Consider the following 20,327-nt stretch of genomic DNA (forward strand, 5'->3'; position numbering starts at 1 on the left):
TGGTATATGCTGGCTTGCAGCAAAACAAACACTGAATGCTATTTCCACTTTTTTGCGTAAAAGTGAAATCCCTCTTCAGATTTCTTTCGGTTAGCAAAAGCAGGTACTAATGTCGGTCTTTCGTAAAAGCTAAGTGGCATAATGCAGTCTTCCAAAAAGCAGGGGATACCTGTATAGGCCAAACATAACAGATCTGTGGCAGGTTTGGCCTGCAGCCCTTGAGTTTGTGTATGACCTGTCAGACAGGTTGTCTCCTCACCTCCTAGTCCAAGGACCACATGACACAAAAAAGGAAGAATAGTTGGACGTTTATGGATTGGTGGCTTTTGTTGAACAACTCCTGTGGTTGCTTTAGTTACCCACTCAAGAATCTTACCTGGGGCTGTTCTCACTCACTGTCCTGAAAGCTAGAGACAACACTTGCCTTTTCCTCACCTGTTGGCACCTTCCCCTGATGACAAGTTCCCTCCAGGATCACCAGCAAGTGTGAGGAATGTATTAATGGGGTCCTCTGGCCAGGAAACTGGAATTTAGAGTTTCTTAAAGTCTCCCCTGAGTTCCCTCATATCTGTGTCTCCTCTCCCCTTTATTCTCTTTTTGGTCCGAAGAGCATTTTCCTCCCCAGAGAATTCAGAGCCACAAGAGTGGGCCTAACCCTTCCTTCTTGTTCTTATTCACACACCAAAAATAACTTTTTAAACCCTTTTTGTTGTTCTGACCATTTTGGGGAAGCCTCAGCTCGTGTAGCATTAGTCTTTCCGGCACTGTTTTTGGAAACCCATGCTGCTCTCCCATGTTTGTTCTTGGGTATGCATGTTCCTTCTGGCTCTTACACATAAGCATGTAAACTTTGACCACTTCAAAGTTTGTAGCCTTTGCAGCCACATTAGTATAGATTTCTAAGAAAGAAGGAAAGGAGTGCTGGGCGATCAGCTACATTCCTAGAAGAAAGGTATTTGTTCCTAGTTCAGAAAGATAGTCCTCCACCAGGGAAAGGCCGGCATATTGGTGGCCAGTGGGAGATGAGAGGCCTTTCACTGGACTAAGAATGTGTTGCTGCAGCAGCTACGATCAGGAGGCACAGAAATCAGGAAGATTTGGACCTTGTCTTGAAGGAACCACCATCTGGTGGGGGAGGCAGCTGCTTGAATAATAGTAGTGGCATGGGATAAGTGCTAATAGAGGCACGTGCCAGGTGCGTGGGAACCCAGGGGAGGCAGCCACAGGTAATTCTGCTAACCAGATCAGGGAGGAGGGACATTGTAGGATAAGCCAGAGTGACCTCACAGGGGCTGGGAAGGGCATTCCAGGCAATGATTACTGCACTGGCAAGGCTCAGAAAAGCATGCTGGAAAAGCATGAAGGTCTTTTGTGGCCAGATTTGAGACAGTGATGAGGATGAGGCAAGAACCACAAGCTGGGGCCTCCGCTCAACTCCCAAAAGGCTGATCCCAAATCCCAGCTTCCCACCACCATTTTGGGGCCCATGATGGCCATGGGTGACACACTGGTCACCATCTGTTTAATACTCTTATGTTCTACGTGAGGGACTAATTTCTTTTTTAACTTTTTATTTTGATAGAATTTTAAAACTTAGAGAAAAGTTTCAAGAAGGGTACCTGGGACTCCCACATACCCAAAATCATTTACATTTCGCCTATTTGCATGATCATTTTCTGTATGTGTATATATATTTTATATATATATGTACAGTCACACACCACATAACATTTAAGTTAATGCCTGACTGTATATATGATGATGGTATACCACATATCCTCGGTGTGTAGTAGGCTATACCATCTAGGTTTGTGTAAGTGATGTTTGCATAATGACAAAATTGCCTAGTAACATATTTCTCGGAGTGTATCCTTGTCGTTAAAAGGCACATGACTAATTTTTTCTGAACCATTTGAGAATGAGTTGGAGATACCATTTCCCTTTACACCAACTACTTCAATGTGTGTGTGTGCTCTAAGGACAAGAATATTCTTTTATATAACCATAGTATAACGATCCAAGAAGACTGAGATTCACACAATATGGTCTTAGCCATGACCATATTCAAATTTCATCAATTGTCACAGTGATGTACTTTATAGCTGTTTTTCCTCAGCTCTAACCCGTAAGTATACATTTTGCTGTCCTGTTTTCTTAGTGTAAGCTGGGAGAGATGTTTATCTTCCTTGTCTTTGAAAAAAAAAGTTTGCTTTATTTATTTAAATATATTTATAAAATTTTTCAACTACAGTTGACATACAATATTATATTAGTTTCAGGTATACAACAGTGATTAGAGATTTATATAAGTTGCGAGATGATCACCTTAATAAATCTAGTACTCACCTGACACCATATATAGTTATTACAATATTATTGACTATATTCCTTATGCTCTACCCTATATCCCCATTACTTTTTAAAACCAATTTGTACTTCTTAATACCTTCCCCATTTTTATCCATGTTCCCAGTCCCCCTCCCATCTGACAACCATAAAAATCTTCTCTGTATCTATGAGTTTGTTTCTGTTTTGTTTGTTCATTTATCTTGTTTTTTAGATTCCACATGTAAGTGAAATCATGTGGCATTTGTCTTTCTCGGTGTGAGTTAACTCCACTCAGCATAATGCCATCAAGGTTCATCCATGTTGTTGCAGATGGCAAGATTTAATTCTTTTTTATGGCTGAGTAATATTCCATTGTGTATATTTACCACCCCTTTTTTATCCACCCATTGATGGGCACCCAGATTGCTTTCATATATTGGCTATTATAAACAATGCTGCAGTGAACATATGAAGTGTGATCACAATATATGGTGAATGTTTAAATTTTAAAAAATTGTTACAGTAAAAGACACATTGCCATTAATCCCCCTCAAAATACTCTCCCTCACTTCGAACACACTCATCCCATCGTTTTCTGAAGTAATTCTAGAAGTCCTTTTTCGTGCGTGTCTTTAGTTGCGCTGTTGTGGCTGCCTCGATGTCCTGAATCAATTCAAAATATTTTCCTTTCATGGTCATTTTGACTTTGGGGATGAGCCAGAAGTCACATGGTGCCAGATCCCGTGAATAAGGTGAATGAGGACACACCGTAATGTTTTCATTGGACAGAAATTGCTGTACCAGAAGTGATGTGTGACACGGAGCCTTTCTGTTGTGATCAACACATACAGTGAATGCTGCTGCTGAGTGTTATTCAACGGAAAGGCAGTGATCTTAAATATGGAAAGTGGCGTGTTGGTTGAACTTTAGTAACACAAGTTTCAATTTGTTCAGTGCAGTTGGTTGGGTGTGAGCTATAGCTGAGAGAAGGTGTGTTTTAAAGTGTGCCATAAATCATCCTTCATCATGACAATGCTCTGTGTCACACATCACTTCTGGTATATGGCAAGTCCTGTCAAATAAAAACATTACAGTGTGTCCTCATCCACCTAATTCACCGGATCTGGCACCGAGAGACTTCTGGCTCTTCCCCAAAGTCAGAATGATTCAGGACATAGATGGCAGCCAGGACAGCACAACTAAAGACACTCAGGAAAGAGGACTTCCAGAACTGCTTCAGAAAGTGGCAAGAATGATGGGATAAGTGCGTTTGAATTGAGGGAGAGTATTTTGAGGGGGATTAATGGCAATGTGTCTTTTACTGTAACAATTTTTTTTAAACATTCACTGTACTGTTTGATTACACCTCATATGAATTCACATGTCCCTTCAGTGGTGTTTGCGTTGCTTCAGGTAAATGCCCAGAAGTGGGATTACTGGGTCTTCTTTGTCTCTTGTTATATAGCCTTTGTTTTAAAGTCTATTTTGTCTGATCAAAGTATTACTTGTCCAGCTTTTTGTTTGTTTGTTTGTTTCTATCCCTTTCAGTCAGTGTGTCTTTGGATCTGAAGTGAGTCTCTTGTAGGCAGCATATGCATGGGTCTTGTTTTCAGCCACACTATGTCTTTTTTTTTTTTTTAATTTGGGAGTTGGGGAAGGGAACAGCATTGGGGAATCGGGGGGGGGGGAACAGACAAGTTGCTGTCCTTTTGTTCTTCAGTCTAGTTGCAGAGGACATCGCTTCACTGGCCCATGTTGGTATTGCGATCATTGCACTCTTCCCAGCTGAGGCAGTTGCTCGCTGGCCATTGGACGGCCGCTCATGGCGGCTCACGGCAGCCCATGCCACCGGCCACTCACTGGCTGCTGGCCACTCACAGTAGCTCACGGCAGCCCACTGCAGCCCTGCTGCAGCCCCGCTGCAGCCTACACCGTCGCCAGCAACTCACGGCAGCCCAGCTCCAGGTCGAACTATTGCTCACCATCTTAGCTGTAGAGGGCGCAGTGTCACTGGCCCATGTGGGATCCAAACCGGTGGCCCTGCTGCTCAGAGCTCACGCTCCCAAGCCAACTCTTAACCAACTAGCCACTCGGCTGGCCCCACACTATGTCTTTTGATTGGAGCATTTAATCTGTCTACATTGAAAGAAATTGTTGTAGTTATTTACATGGAAAGAAATAAAAATGTAGTTATTGCCATTTTATTATTCATATTTTTTATCTTTTTTTTCTTCTTCTTAAAGAAGTCACTTTATTCTTATAATACTGGTTTGGTGGTGATGAACTCCTTTAGCTTTTTCTTGTCTTAGATGCTCTTTATCTGTCCTTTGATTCTGAATGATTGTTTTGCTGGGTAAACTAATCTTGGTTGTAGGTCCTTGCTTTTCATCACTTTGAATATTTCCTGCCAATCCCTTCTGGCCTGCAAAGTTTCTGTTGAGGAAAAAATCAGCTGATAGCCTATGGGAGCTCCCTTGTAGGTAACTAACTGCTTTTCAGTTGCTGCTTTTAAGATTCTTTCTTTGTCTTTAACCTTTGGCATTTTAATTATGATGTGTCTTTGTGTGGGCCTCTTTGGGTTCATCTTGTTTGGGACTCTGTGCTTTTAGGGCTTGTATGTCCTTTGCCAGGTTAGGGGAAGGTTTTTGTCATTATTTCTCCACTAGGTTTTCAATTCCTTGCTCTGTCTCTTCTCTTTCTGGTACCCCTATAATGTGAATGTTGGTATGCTTGATGCTGTCCCAGAGGCCCCTTCAACTATCCTCATTTTTTTGTGTGTGATTTTTTTTTCTTTTTGCTCTTCAGCTTGGGTGTTTCCTGCTACCTTATCTCCTAAATCACTGGTTCAGAACTCTGCTTTATCTACTCTACTATTGATTTCCTCTAATGTAGTCTTTATTTCAGTTATTGTATTCTTCATTTCTGACTGGCTTTTTTTTTAAATGTTTTTTATCTCCATTTTTATGTTTCCTATCCCTTTGTTGAAGTTTTCCCTGCGAGATCATTGAGCATCCTTATAACCAGTGTTTGGAACTGTGCATCTGGTAGGTTGCTTGTCTCCATTTTGTTTAGTTCCTTTTCTGGAGCTTTGTTCTGTTCTCTCATTTGGGACATGTTTCTTTGTCCCCCTATTTTGGCTGCCTCCCTCTGTTTGTTTCTATTTATTAGATAGAACTGCTGTGTCTCCCAGTGTTTAGAGTGGCCTTATGTAGTAGGTGTCCTGTGGGACCCAGTAGCACCGTCTTCCTGGTCACCTGAGCTGGGTGCTCCAGGTGTGTCCCTTGTGTGGGTTGTGTGTGCCCTCCTGTTGTAGTTGAGCCTTGGTTGCTGTTTGCACATCAGTGGGAGGGATAGACCCTCAGGCTGGTTGGTTGTGAAGACTGGCTGTGACTACAGTGGAGGAGCTGTTGTGCAGGGGTTGACCCTATGGAGCAGGATTCACTTCAGCGGGGCTCTGGTGCCTGCCCAGTCTGCCATTTGAGTGTGTCATTCGAGGAGACAGCCTGGTGGTGCTCCAGCGTGCTGGTCCCATGGCCTCCTGGAGGGGCCACACCACATGCCAAGTTCAGCCACAGCCTGTACCCTACCTGGGGCCACTTGGTATGTCCTACAAAGTCATCTGCAGTTGTCTGCCACCAGGGCTGGGTTTGGAGCTACCTGGGAGTGGCTAAATTGCGAACTGAGGCCATCTACTGCTCGTGCCAGTCTTGGGGCTGATTAACGAGAAGTACAGAGCATGCCAAGGCCAGCTGCTGCTTGTTTGCAGTTTGTGAACCTTTGAGAGGTTTTAGGAAATTTCACAGCATGAGCCAAGCCAGGTCATTTGTCTGGAAAAGCCACTGGAAGAGGCTTGGGTGGGCCCACAAGTTGGATGGGACGGGATTTCAGGGAATCACCAGGGTGGGGTAAACAGTGTTAGCCAGGTTGATGGAGCTCAGTCTGGACGTTGGGAGTGGGAAGGGGTCAACAAAGGAACAGTGGCTCTGTCAGCGCTTCTGTTTGGGAGAAAGCTGCCTCTCCAGTCCTTGCCCTGAAGCCAGACAATTCAGATCTTTCCTGTATATCTCTGACACCATTGGAGCTGCTTCCCCAGCGCTGGAGCTCAGAGTGAGTGAGGCCATCAGTGAGTAAGTCTGTACACAGGCCCTTTAAAACGAATGCCTGGGGCTCAGTTAGTTAAGAGCTCACTCATGAGAGTGAGCTCTGAGTATCAGCGGTTTGATTCCCAACCCAAGCTGAGCTGCTGCTGAGCTGCTAACAGGTGGCAGGATGGCTCAGCTGGGGGGAAATAAAAAAGAATGCCTGGGACTTCAGCACTCCTCTATCTCACTCACCCACAATCTCTCCTGGTTTTCACAGCCAGAAGTTGTGGGGACTTCTCTTCTTGGCACTGGAATCCTGGGCTGAGGAGCTTGTTGTGGGCCTGGGACCCCTTGCTCCTCAGGGGGACCTCTACAACTGAGATATCCCTCCTGATTTTTCACTGCCACACGTGGGTGTGGGATCAGTCCTTCTTCGACTCCGCCCCTCCTACCAGTCTCTACATGGTTCTTTTATATGTCCTTATTTGTAGGACTTCTGTTCAGCTAGACTTCAGTTAATTTTCAATGATGGTTGTTCTGTAGTTTAATTGTAATGTTGATGTGGTCCTGAGAGGATGCAAGCACAGCGTTTACCTACTCCGCCATCTTGACCAAATGCCTTTGAAATTTTTGAAGAGCACAATCCAAGTGCTTTCCAACATGCCCTTCAGTTTGGGTTTATCTGATGTTTCCTCATGATTAGATTCAGGTGTATGTTTTGGCTAGACTTCTGTGTGACTGATGATATATCCTTCTTGTATAATATCAAGAGGCACATGATGTTGGTTTGTCTCAATATTGATGGTGATGATAACTGATCATTTGGTAAAGGTGGTGTGTGCCAGATTTCTCCACTAAAAAGTTATTGTAATTAAGTAACTTTTGAGGACATGTTTTGAGACCATGTATATATCCTATGCCTGGCAAGCTTGCTTTCACCTGCTAGCTGTAGCATCTTCTGATGACTTTCCATATATGTGTGTGTGTGTGTGTGTGTGTGTGTGTGTGTGTGTGTGTGTGTATATATATATATATATATATATATATATATATATATATATATATATATATATATATATATATATATATATATATATATATATATATATATATATATATATATATAAAAAAAGTCATGATGCATTTTTGCAACAAAAAACATAGAAAAAAATACGTCATGACTTTTCCGACAACCCAATATATACAAACACACACACACACACGCACACACACTTTTTTTTTCTTTATTGGCATTCTACAGTAAGAAAGAGCTTTCCTTTCTGGAGGGATGAATCTTGCATACTCGATTCTGCATCTTTGCATTAGCTTTTAGCTTGCTGGACCAGGCCCCCTGACCCTCCCCATGCTCTGTGCTTTGGTGGACATCAGCTGTGTAATGCTGCTTCCTGGGCTTAGGGAGAGGCCTGGATCTTCTTCTAAGCGGTAACTGGCTTGTCATAGACATGACTGGCTCAGCATGGGGCTAAACACATGCTGTGTCAAATCATCAGTGTTTCCCTTAGGCCTGGGGCTGGAAGTGGAAATGTTGCCTTGTCCCAGACTCTGAACTCAGCCTGGGTTTAAGTGAGGACAGTAACAGGCAGAGAAAAGAACTGTGGGTTCCTTTCCACTAAGAAGCTATAGCTGACCCTTTGTCCCAGCTGAATTTGTTAATCAAAATTGCTCATTCCTTACATATACTTCACACTTAGGGCACTTTGTTACCTAGTGTGCTTGGGTAGCTTTCTTTCCCCGCTGACCAAAAAAAAAAAAAAAATCAGCATAGTCCTGATATTACTTTGATCACTGCGAGTTAAAGGTCTTCTGTGTGTCTTTAACAAATACTTCGTTTCCGAGGGGCCTCATCAGTGTGATCGATCTGAGGCTCTAAAACTTACAAGCATCATTCAGAATTCCGCATTAGGAGCTCTTAAAGACCTGCCTTCCGTTTCTGCTGGTGCAGCTCGCTGAGAAGGGAGATCTGGGAAGACGAGCTGAGGTCCAAGCTGTATCAGAGAGCGTTTACAAGAAAAGCAGGCTTTAGGGGTGCGTCTGAGTGATATGAAGTACGACAAGCTTTTCAAATACTATGGCTCATCTTTTTCCTTATTTTTTTTTCTCTCTCTCTTTCTCTCTCTCTTCAGACAGGCTCAGAGCTCAGCCCAGTTGATGGACCTGTTCCAGGTCAGATGGACTCAGGGCCAGTGTACCATGGGGACTCAAGGCAGCTAAGCGCCTCAGGGGCGCCGGTCAATGGTGCTAGAGAACCCGCTGGACCCAGCCTGCTGGGGGCTGGGGGTCCTTGGCGAGTAGACCAGAAGCCCGACTGGGACGCTACCCCAGGCCCAGCTCACACTGCTCGCCTGGAAGATGCCCACGATCTGGTGGCCTTTTCGGCTGTGGCCGAAGCTGTGTCCTCTTACGGGGCCCTTAGCACCCGGCTCTATGAAACCTTCAACCGTGAGATGAGTCGCGAGGCTGGGAACAACAGCAGGGGACCCGGGTCAGGGCCCGAGAGCTACTCTGCTGGCAGTGAAGACCTTGACACGCTGCAGACCGCCCTGGCCCTCGCTCGGCATGGCATGAAACCACCCAACTGCAACTGCGATGGCCCAGAATGCCCTGACTACCTCGAGTGGCTGGAGGGGAAGATCAAGTCTGTGGTCGTGGAGGGAGGGGAGGAGCGGCCCAGGCTCCCGGGAACTTTGCCTCCTTCTGAGGCTGGCCTCCCAGCGCCAAGCAGCAGGCCGCTTCTCAGCTCTGAGGCCCCCCAGATACCTCCCCCAGAGGGCCTGCCTCTGTCCCAGAGCGCCCTGAGTATCGCCAAGGAAAAAAATATCAGCTTGCAGACCGCCATCGCCATTGAAGCCCTCACACAGCTCTCCTCTGCCCTCCCCCAGCCTTCTCACTCCACCTCCCAGGCTGCTTGCCCCCTTCCTGAGGCCTTGTCCCCGCCTGCCCCTTTCAGATCTCCCCAGTCCTACCTCCGGGCCCCCTCATGGCCTGTGGTCCCCCCTGAAGAGCACTCGTCCTTCGCTCCGGATAGCCCTGCCTTCCCTCCAGCAACACCTAGAACAGAGTTTCCTGAAGCCTGGGGCACTGACACCCCACCAGCAACTCCCCGGAGCCCTTGGCCCATGCCCCGCCCGAGCCCTGACCCCATGGCTGAACTGGAGCAGTTGTTGGGCAGTGCCAGTGATTACATCCAGTCAGTATTCAAGCGGCCCGAGGCCCTGCCCACCAAGCCCAAGGTCAAGGTTGAGGCGCCCTCTTCCTCCCCAGCCCCATCTCCGTCCCCCGTTCTCCAGAGGGAGGCTCCTACACCGTCCTCGGAGCCTGACACCCACCAGAAGGCCCAGACCGCCCTGCAGCAGCACCTCCACCATAAGCGCAGTCTCTTCCTGGACCAGGCCCACGATGCCTCCTTTCCCGCTCCCGTGGAACCTCCTGCTCCCAGCTGGTGGGCACCCTCAAGCTCGCCTGTCCCACGGCCTCCAGACAGACTGCCCAAGGAGAAGAAAAAGAAGCCCCTGACACCAGTTGGAGGTCCCTTGGGAACCGAGAAAGTCTCTCCTGGGATCAAGCCCAGTGTCCGGAAGCCCATTCAGATCAAGAAGTCCAGGCCGCGGGAAGCACAGCCTCTCTTCCCGCCTCTGAGGCAAATTGTCCTGGAAGGGCTGAGGTCCCCAGCCTCTGAGGATGCGCAGGCACATCCACCTGTCCCTGTCCCCGCCTCACAGGGCTCTGCTGTTCCCCTGCCCCCAGAACCTTCTCTTGCGCTATTTGCACCTAGTCCCTCCGGGGACAGCCTGCTGCCCCCTACTCAGGAAATGAGGTCCCCCAGCCCCATGGCAACCCTGCAGCCAGGCTCTGCTGGCCCTCTTCCCCCTGCCGATGACAAACTGGAAGAGCTCATTAGGCAGTTTGAGGCTGAATTTGGGGATAGCTTTGGGCTTCCCGGCCCCCCGTCTGTGCCCATTCAGGACCCTGAGAACCAGCCAACGTGTCTCCCAGCCCCCGAGAGCCCGTTTGCTACCCGCTCCCCCAAGCAAATCAAGATCGAGTCTTCGGGGGCTGTGACTGTGCTCTCAACCACTTGCTTCCATTCGGAGGAGGGAGGCCAGGAGGCCACACCCACCAAGGCGGAGAATCCACTCACACCCACCCTCAGTGGCTTCCTGGAGTCCCCTCTTAAATACCTGGACACACCCACCAAGAGCCTGCTGGACACACCTGCCAAGAGAGCCCAGGCCGAGTTTCCCACCTGCGACTGCGTTGGTAATTCCTCCTGGGTGTCGGGGAAGGGCAAAGGGACGTGGTCTGGTAGGCGTGGGTTCCTAGGGTCTTTTTCATCTGGCAAACAGCTACTGTGTGCCAGCCACCACTCTGGGGGCTTGCGGACACAGAAACGCGCTCACAGGCCGGTGGAAAAGACATTTAAGGAAACTAGTGATGATGCTGTGTGGTGCATGGCATATCAGTGGAGGTGGGCACAGGTGCTTTGTGGCACAGATTGAGGCGATGGCATCAGAGGCCTTCCTGTGGGAGGTGGTGCTTGTGCTGAGGCCTGAGCTTGGTGGCTGTGAGAGGGTAGGGCTTATTTGGACTGTTCTTGGTCTGGGGGAAACAGAAAGCAAGGTGTTTTGTGGAGCTCAACAAAGGGTGGCCTGAGAGACAGGCAGGGGCCAATTCTTGCAGGGCCCAGCGAGACAAGGTTGGGTTTGACTTGACTTCATAGGTAATGGGGAGCTCCTGGGGGTTTTAAGGCAAGTAATGACCTGTCATCTTGTGCTTCTGAAAGATTATTCTGGCCTGTGTTGGGGAGGAAAGGTAGGTGGGAGACCTGTAAGAAAGGTACCTTGAGCCAGGCAAGAAATCACAACGGTCTGGACTGGCAGAGGGAGTGGGTTTGAGGGCCTCTGAGGAGGAGGGCATGTGGGGATGAGGACAGCTCAGGTCTCTGCCGTGGTGGCGGGCGGTGGTCACTGAGAACGCAGACTTGGAGGAGCGGTGAGTTCTGTTTGGACAGAGTTGGAAGGGGATGAGAGACGAGACCGGGGTGAGGGATTTGGACGTCGTTAGCGCCCAGGTGTGGCATAGGTGAGGTCGCTGAGGAATCAGGTCCGTTTCTTGCCTTCTGGAGTAAAAGCAGGCACAGGCCTGAGAACTGTTTCCATGGACTTCCGCTTTCTCGGGGGCAGGAGGTGGGGGTCGCCAATGCATTGGCTCCAGATCCACTCTAGACTCCGGCGCTCTGGTATTTATGGTGTTCTCTAGAAGATACACGTGTTTCAGATGTTGACCAAAAAACACGTTGATGCTGGTGGTGAACGTGTTGAATTCTTGTGATTTTATGACACGTAACAGGTCCTGCCAAAAGGCTGTCTTCTCTGTTTGTTAAAATTCGTTAATATCAGGTCAGTTGTGTGATTTGTTGGGATGTGTGTCCTTGTCTGTGAGGAGGAGGTGGGCTGTCCTGCCCCGCTTAGCCGCCCCAGACTCCTGGGGTACCGGGCAGAGGGGCCAGTGAGAAGGAATCACTTGGGGAACAAGGAAGAGTTGGCACCAGCCTTCTATCCAGGGGTGAACAGATGTGCAGGGTCCTGCCAGATGCTCACAGACATGCCTCTGTGATTGTGTTTCCCACGGAGCTAACACTGTTTATTACTGGACTAATAGTGATATGACTATGAGGGCCCCTTATTTTCCAGCATTTGGGAGAGGCTTGCTCTGATCATAGGAAGTGAGCCCCCTTTACCATTTTCTCTCATGTTTGTATGTATCTGTCCCATCTGCCTTGTGTTTAGTGCATTATTAGGTGTCTCCCTTCTACTCCCCCCACAGGATGGGAAGTATCTTTACCTGGTACTTAGGACATAGTTGATCCTTCATAAATATTTTAATTGTTTATTCAAGTATATGGCTATTGTGCTTGATCAAACCAGGTTTTTTTTATTTGAATTCTAATTCTATCACTTCCTCATGTATAAAATGAAAAAATGGTAATAGTACTTGCTTTCCAGGGCTATTGTGAGGATTAAATTAGTTCATATGTGTGAAACACTTAGAACTCTATCTGGCACACAGTAAGCACATAGAGTGTTAGCTGTTACCAAGCGTGTTGAATGCAGTCAGGCAAGAAAGAGAAGTAAAAATGTACATCTTATAAAGGAAGAAAGTGTTGGCTATTAACTTGATTCATCAATCATTTATTGATTACCTAGCTTGGTGCTAACTAATACCAATAAGATTAAAAATCAAGAGAAATAGTTCATCTCTGAAGGACCTTGTGGTTTGTTTAAAGAAACAATATAAAATATAAACAAAATATTTAGTCACCCATTCAACAGGTGTCTGCCAGGTACCTGTGCTAGCATATGGAAGTGGCTAAACTGTGAAGAGTGCTCTGAAACACCAGACTTGGTTGTCACTATGGAGGGTAATATTTTATTTAACGAACTCTTGTTCAGAGCTGGGTCTTGGAAAATGTAGTGAACACAGGTGGGGAGAGACGAGAAGGAATTCTGGGCCGAGGACTGCATGAGCGGTCTTAGGTGCAGCAAGGAGCAAGCTGGCAGGATGTAAGCCCAGTAGCCCAGGGCTGGACCTGAACCCTCAGTGTTCTCCTGCATTCCTCAGACCAGAGGACAGGTCTCAGCTTGAAGGCAGTAAGCAAAAGTGCAGGCTGTAGACTATCAGCATCAGAGAAACCTGGCAGTAGCAATGCTGGTAGCTGTTGCTTTGGCGGATGGGGCTGGGCAGGGCCACTGGGAAGAGATTAGGGCATAGGCGATCCCCACCACCGCCAATTATTATTGCTCCACTTGTATCTAATGCTAAACGAAGAATTAGAACTGAACCTGCCTTGTGTTGTTAAATGCTACATTATGGGAAAATGCTTAGGTGAAAACAGCAGGTACAAATGGTATATAAATGATCATCTCATCTAGGTTAAAAAAAAATAGAAAAAAGACTAGAAGGAAATACATCAACAGTGGTTGTTTCTATGGTCAGACTATGGGTGACTTTTCCCTCATAGGTTTTCTGAATTTTCTATGATGAAATATGTATTTTATAATCAAGAAATATATTTGAAAATGCGCTTTAGAAATCATATGGAATATGAATTGGTGAAGAGTGATAATCTTGTGGCAAGAGACCAGTTAGGAAGCTATTGATAATAATAATATTTATGAAACCTTGCTCTATACTCCAGGCATGGTGCCAGATACTTTACAGTCTCCACCTCATTCATTGCTCATGACATCTATTTGAGGTGGGTGCTGTCCATACTGTAGTTACATGTTAATGAAGAAGAAAGCTAAGTGAGATTAAGTAATTTACCCAGGTCATACAGCCAGCAAATGGTGGAAGTGAGGTTTGAACCTAGGCAGTTGGACTCTTAACCCATGTCATACAGTGATTGAGATTGTTTAGTTGAGAAATGAGTTCTAACTCAAACAGTGGTATTAGGAATGAAGAGAGCCAAAGAAGAAGGGATTCACTTGGAAACAGTTCTTAGAGGTGCTGAGGTTTATGTGAGGGAAAGCCACCCTGTTTTCCAGAAATGTCTGGAGTCCCCACATCTGAACAGGTGCCTCCATCAGCTGCAATGGCAGAATTATCTTTGTGAACTTGAGCTCAGGACAAGGATTAGGGATAAAGCTGCTCACTCTGGGATTCATGTCAGACGGGAACCACCTCCTATTCCAGAAACTTACCCCTCAGCAGTAGTAGGTAGAAGAGTGCAGATTGCATGTCATTGTAAGGAAGAGTTTCTGTAGATGTGATAGTAAAATTTGGAGACGCCATTAAGTGCTCATAATAAGTGATTGATAATTAAATACTAGAGGAACAACTTCATAAAAGCATAGAAAGGTTTTATAGCATAGCAAAAGAGACGTAATACTCAATCTCTGTGGTGACTTTTGCCAAATAAGCAATTTTGGCCAATATGGGCATCACCAGGTAAACAACAACAACAACAACAAAAAAAAACCAAACACCAAGAGCATTGTTTTATCCTTGTATAAAGACCATGGGTTTCTGAAGGTATAGATGGAATTAGATGGAATTCATATGAACTTGTTCAGTGAATGAATCTGGAAATACTAGAATTAAAGGCTCCCTTTGAGGCTTCAAAGAAATAAATTTAAAAGACATGAAAGGAAATGCTTTACTCCAAAAGGTAGCATGACATGTACAGGTTTGAGTAAACTTAGTACAAGTTGAAGTTCTATATTGAATTATTAGGGGAAGAGAGTATTGGTGTATTTCTCATATTCTGAGGCACACGTTGGAGATCCTGCTAACTACCCCATAACCATCCCCAAACCACTATCAGAGACAGGACAGTGAGCTACAGGAAGTGTGGGCTAGGCCCTCCTGTATTTTATCTATTCTCAGAAATGGAGACATTCACAAGGAGAGCCATTTTAGGACAGGGTAGGAGTCCAGATGTTTTAGTGGGAAAAGCATCCTTTGAGATCATCTCCTTATGATTTTATAGATAAAGAAACAGGTCTGTGTTAATTTTTAAGTCTTGTCCTCATGTATCTGAGGCACAGTCTACAGGCAGCCAGAGACATTAAACCATAACAAAAGCAGATTAGGAGACAGAGATGTTAAGGGTTGCATTCATAGAAATGCTGTATGTATTTTTATCCAGTTGATCATCCCACCCTTAAAAAAAAAGGTATCCAAAGACCAATATTTAAAAAAAAAACCTCCTTTGCCTGGGGCATAGTGAAAGTTTGGGTGTAGGAGGGATATGTCCAGCAAGTGTGGTTAACAGATCCACTGGCACGTCCTAATGGACCATGGTTCTGAAAGGGGGGGGGGCACAGATACTCACCTCTGTTTACAATCGTGAACTACAGTTTTTATGAGAATGTGTCCATCTCCCCCCCTCCCCCCCTTGTATTCAGTTTGAGATGAAGAGGAACTTCATCTTTTAAATATTTTTTTTAGGCGATAGGATATGTGGACACCAGTGTGAAGGTGGAGGGTATCAGAAAGAACTCCCTGGAGGAGGTGATGTCTGATCTGAGTTTTAAAAGATAAGTAGAAATTTAATAGATTAAGAGGGGGACGATAGAGTGCTCCAGGCAAGGGCCATTACGATGTGGAGATGAGAAAACAGGGAAATACAAGTCGTTCCGGTGTGACTGGTGTGTTAGATGAAAGATTGGGAGTGGCCAGAGAGGAAAGTTTCAAGGTAAACGGGGATGTTACCAAAGGCAGAGAAACCAGCTTACAAGCTCAGGCGTAGTTCAGGCAAGAAATAATGGGTGCCTGAACTAACATGGACATTGAGTAGGAGGGAGAAGAAGAGGGGGTGGAAAAGAGAAAGAATAAGAAAAATAATTAACTGATTCAGTGACCAGTTGAATTTGGGAGTAAGGAGGAAGAAGCAGTCACAGGTAACTCTTGAGGTTCCAAGTTGGGTGACTGGGTGGAATGGTGGTTCCAGCCACCAAGGTTTGAAATACTGGGAAGGAAGCAAGTTTGGACATGCAGCCTTTGAGAGGGGTGGAAATGTGTTTCTTTCTTTTTTTTTTTTAATTATTTTTTATTATGAAATACACATTTTTTAGAATTAGTTTCAGCTGTACAACACAGTGCCATAGTTATACTTTTTACCCCTCGAAAGTGACAACCCTCCTCCCCCAATCCGCCGCCCCACGGAAGTGTGTTTCTTGTTGGATCCATCTGTGAATTGGAAGTTCTTCAGCAAACTGATGACAGTTGAAGTTTCAGTTAGGGTCATTTCACCAGGCTAAATATATAGCTCAAGAAGAGACCTGAGAATGGAGGATACTAACATTTAGGGGAGAGAATCTCAAACAGGATGCTATGAAGGAGGTGTTTGAAGAAATTGAGAGGATAAGTTAAAGAACCAACAGATAGTTTGGCAGGTTGAGAAGGCTAACAGTACCAGTACTGAAGAAGGGTCAAGATTTAATGCTGGATTCTTCTTGGTCTTACCTTACATATTGTATGTGCACTAGTCTTTCCAATTAAATCCCAGGTTCCTTAAAAATTGGGACTGAATGTTGCATTGCTAAAGCATCTAGACCGGTGCTGAGTATATGGTAAGCACTCTATGTATTTTTTAGTTAACTGGTCAACCTTATTCTACTTCCATATTTAAACTCTCCAAAGATATCAGATCAGTTTAGGCATGATCCCCTTACCTTTAATCTTTGTCATCAGTGAATGTGCCCATTGTTATAAAGGTACTTCTGTCTACTACCAGCAGGCCCAGCATGCCGCCCATGAATTCACAGGCAACTGACCTGAGATTTTACTTTAAAAAAGTTTATCCAGCACACCTGATCCAGGGTAGGCCCCAAACATCTACCTGTCCTCCACATAGATTTGTGACTGCGAGCAGTCATTGACTGTCATAAAGTAGAATCTAATTAGTTACATAAGCTTAAGCTGTTCAGCTTTAAGTTCACAAAAATTACATCAGGAAACTAAGGCATTATATAGGATTCTTTGGAAAAAGAAGGTAGCTACAAGAAAACCTTTGTGTGATCTTGACACCTATGTATTAATTGTATGCCAGTTATCAACCATCTCTCTGTATCAGTGTCATAAAGAAAAGAAATTCTTCAGCCTGTATCTACACCTGGCCATGAGATTCCCCACTGGGAAACTGTGGGTGCCCTAGTCTCTGTGTAGAGAGAGAGGGAAAGATGGAAAGTGCATTTCGAAATTAAGGGTCCCTCTTTCGGCTAGGCAGTAAGGAGTAGTTTCTTGTGTGCAGTATCTTTTGCTGATAACAGAAAGGATACATTTCATTCTCTCCCAAGCCTAGTGCAGAAATGGAACAGAGCATATTTTTCTATTTTAATGTGTGTAAAATTAAGTGCACAAAGCAAAGAAAAGCATCTAGAGCCATCTAACCAGCATTTTCTCAAAAATTGTATTTTGGTCTCCCGAGCTCTACCCCAGAGCTTTCTACATGTTTTGTGGGTTTTTTTAAAGATTTTTATTGGGGAATTGGAGGATGGGAACAGCGCTGGGCAATTGGGGTAAGGGGAACAGACAAGTTGCTTTCCTTTTGTTCTTCAGTCTAGTTGTGGAGGACGTTGCTTCACTGGCCCAAGTTGGCACCATCATTGCGCTCTTCCCAGGCGAGGCAGATCAGTCGCCAGATTCTGGATGGCCGCTCACGCTGGCTGCGGGCTACATATGGTAGCCCATGGCAACCCACTGCAGCAGTGGCTGCAGCCTATGCCATCGCCGGCGACTCATGGCAGCCCAGCTCCAGGTTGAGCGGTTGTTCAGCATCTTGGCTATAGAGGACAGTGTCACTGGCCCTCATATGTGGGATCCGAACCGGGGACCTCTGGTGTCCCAAGCCAGCTCTTAACCAATGCGCCACTCGGCCGGCCCTACATGTATTTTAGAAAAACAAAACAAAAAAACTTCACTTCTGCTCCCACTGCTCAAAGTGAGACGTGAAACATATTTTTCTTTAAGAAGGGTTGAGCTCTTTCCTTGCTCTGTCACTTTACCTCTATGGAAAAGGAAGAAATATTACACCGGACACTAAAAGGAAAAATGGTGACTTAACAGCAAGGTATCAAAATATCCCTTTCCTGAAACTTGGTGAAAGGAACCAAGAAACAAAAATAGAGGAGAGGATTTCAAGTCAAGATGGAGGAGTAGGTAAATGCTGTGCTTGCATCCTCTCACGACCACATTAAAATTACAACTAAACTACAGAACAACCATCATTGAGAATCACCTAAAGTTTAGCTGAACAGAAGTCCTACAACTGAGGACATACAGATGATGCCACATTGAGACTGGTAGGACAGAGACATGAAATGGGCTTGTCCCACACCAACATGTGGCAGTTAAAAACTGGGAGGGCTATCTCAGCTGTAGAGCTCCCCACTGAGAAGTGAGGGGTTCTAACCTCACACAAGACTCCCCAAACCAGGGTTCCAGTGCTGTGAAGAGAAGTTCCACAACTTTTGGCTGTGCAAACCAATGGAGATTGTGGCTGAATGCGATGGAGGGCTGCTGAAGTCCAAGGCAATCCTCTTAAAGGGCCTGCTGGACTTAGAGCACAGACTTACTCACAGATGGCATCACTCACTCTGAGCTCCAGCACTGAGGCAGCAGCTTGAAAGGTGCCAAGGACCATATAGGGAGAAACTGAATTGCCTGGCTTCAGGGCAAGGGCTAGAAGGGCAGCTTTCTCCCAGACAGAAGTGCTGGCAGGTGCCTTGTTGTTTTGTTGGCCCTCCCACCTCCAGGCATTCATACACAGGTGGACACCGTATCTGAGTCTCTATCAACCTGGTTAACACAGTTCTCTCCACCCTGGTGATTCCCTGAGACGCTGCCACACCCAACTTGTGGGCTCACCCAAGCCTCTTCCAGTGGCTTTTCCATACAAATGACCTCTCTTGGCTCATGCTACAGAATTTCCTAAAACTTCTCAAAGGTTCCTAAACTGCAAACAAGCAGCATTTGGCCTCAGCATGCCCCGTACCTCTTGCTGAGCAACCCCAAACCTGGCATTGGTAATAGCCAGCCTTGGTTTGAGACTTGGCCTGTCCCAGGTACCTCCAAGCCCAGCCCTGGTGGCGGACATCTACACATGGCTTTGTGGCTCATTCCAAGTGGCCCTGGGCAGGACACAGGCTGTGGCTGAACTTGGCCTGTAGCAGGGCCCCTCCTAGGAGGCCCCAGGGCCGGCATGCCTGGTGGCTGGCTTCGGACCAAGCTGGAGCACCACCAGGCTGCCTCTTCAGATGACATGCCCAAAGGCAGACTGGGCTGGCACCAGAGCCCTGCTAAAGTGAATCCTGCTCCATAGGGTCAGCCCCTGCACAACAGCTCCTCCACTGCAGTCACGGCCAGTCTTCACAACCAATCAGCCCGAGGGTCAATCCCTTCCACTGCCGTGCAAACAGCAACCAAGGCTCAACTACAACAGGAGGGCACACACAACCCACACAAGGGCCATACCTGGAGCACCTGGCTCAGGTGACCAGGAAGACTGTGCTACTGGGTCCCACAGGACACCTACTACATAAGGCCACTCTAAGCAGTGGGAGACAAAGCAGTTCTACCTAATACAAACAGGGGGAGGCAGCCAAAATGGGGAGACAAAGAAACATGTCTCAAATGAAACGACAGAACAAAGCCCCAGAAAAAGAACTAAACAAAATAGAGTCAAGCAACCTCCGAGATGCACGGTTCAAAACACTGGTTATAAGGATGCTCAGTGATCTCAGGGAGAACTTCAAAGAGATAGGAAACATAAAAAAGAGACAGTCAGAAATGAAGACTACATTAGAGGAAATCAACAGTAGATGAGATGAAGCAGAGTTCTGAACCAGTGATTTAGGAGATAAGGTAGCAGAAAACACCCAAACTGAAGAGCAAAAAGAAAAAAGTAAAAAAAAAAATGATAGTTTAAGGGGCATCTAGGACAACATCAAGCATACCAACATTCACATTATAGGAGTACTAGAAGGAGAAGAGAGAGACCAAGGAATCGAAAATCTAATGAAGAAATAATGACGAAACCTTCCTCTAACCTGGTAAAGGAAATAGATATACAAGCCCAGGAAGTGCAGAGAGTCCCAAACAAGATGAACTCGAAGAGGCCCATACCAAGACACATAATTAAAATGTTAAAGGTTAAAGACAAAGACAAAAAGAAAATCTTAAAAAAAGCAAGAGATTCTTAATCCAGTTGTCTACCGATGGGCATTTCGGTTGTTTCCAAGTCTTGGCTTTTGTGAATAGTGCTGCAATAAACATAGGGGTGCATGTATTTTTTCAAATTAGCATCTTGGGTTTCTCTGGATAGATACCCAAGAGTAGAATTGCTGGGTCATACGGTAGTTCCATTTCCAGTTTTTTGAGATACCTCCATACTGA

The 20,327-nt window shown here is 45.9% G+C and overlaps 1 protein-coding gene across 3 annotated transcripts in view; it reads left to right on the forward strand.

Moving 5' to 3' along the window:
* TET3 (tet methylcytosine dioxygenase 3) overlaps positions 1 to 20,327 on the forward strand; it is a 125,211-nt gene that overhangs the window by 60,611 nt on the left and 44,273 nt on the right. For all 3 annotated transcript variants that reach the window (XM_019623581.1, XM_019623582.1, XM_019623583.1), the window contains one exon: positions 8,555 to 10,688. In XM_019623581.1, coding sequence (XP_019479126.1) covers positions 8,555 to 10,688 — 2,134 coding nt within the window. The remainder of the gene's footprint in view (positions 1 to 8,554; positions 10,689 to 20,327) is intronic.

This window comes from Hipposideros armiger, unplaced genomic scaffold, assembly GCF_001890085.2.
Source record: "Hipposideros armiger isolate ML-2016 unplaced genomic scaffold, ASM189008v1 scaffold_553, whole genome shotgun sequence".
Lineage (NCBI taxonomy): Eukaryota > Metazoa > Chordata > Mammalia > Chiroptera > Hipposideridae > Hipposideros > Hipposideros armiger.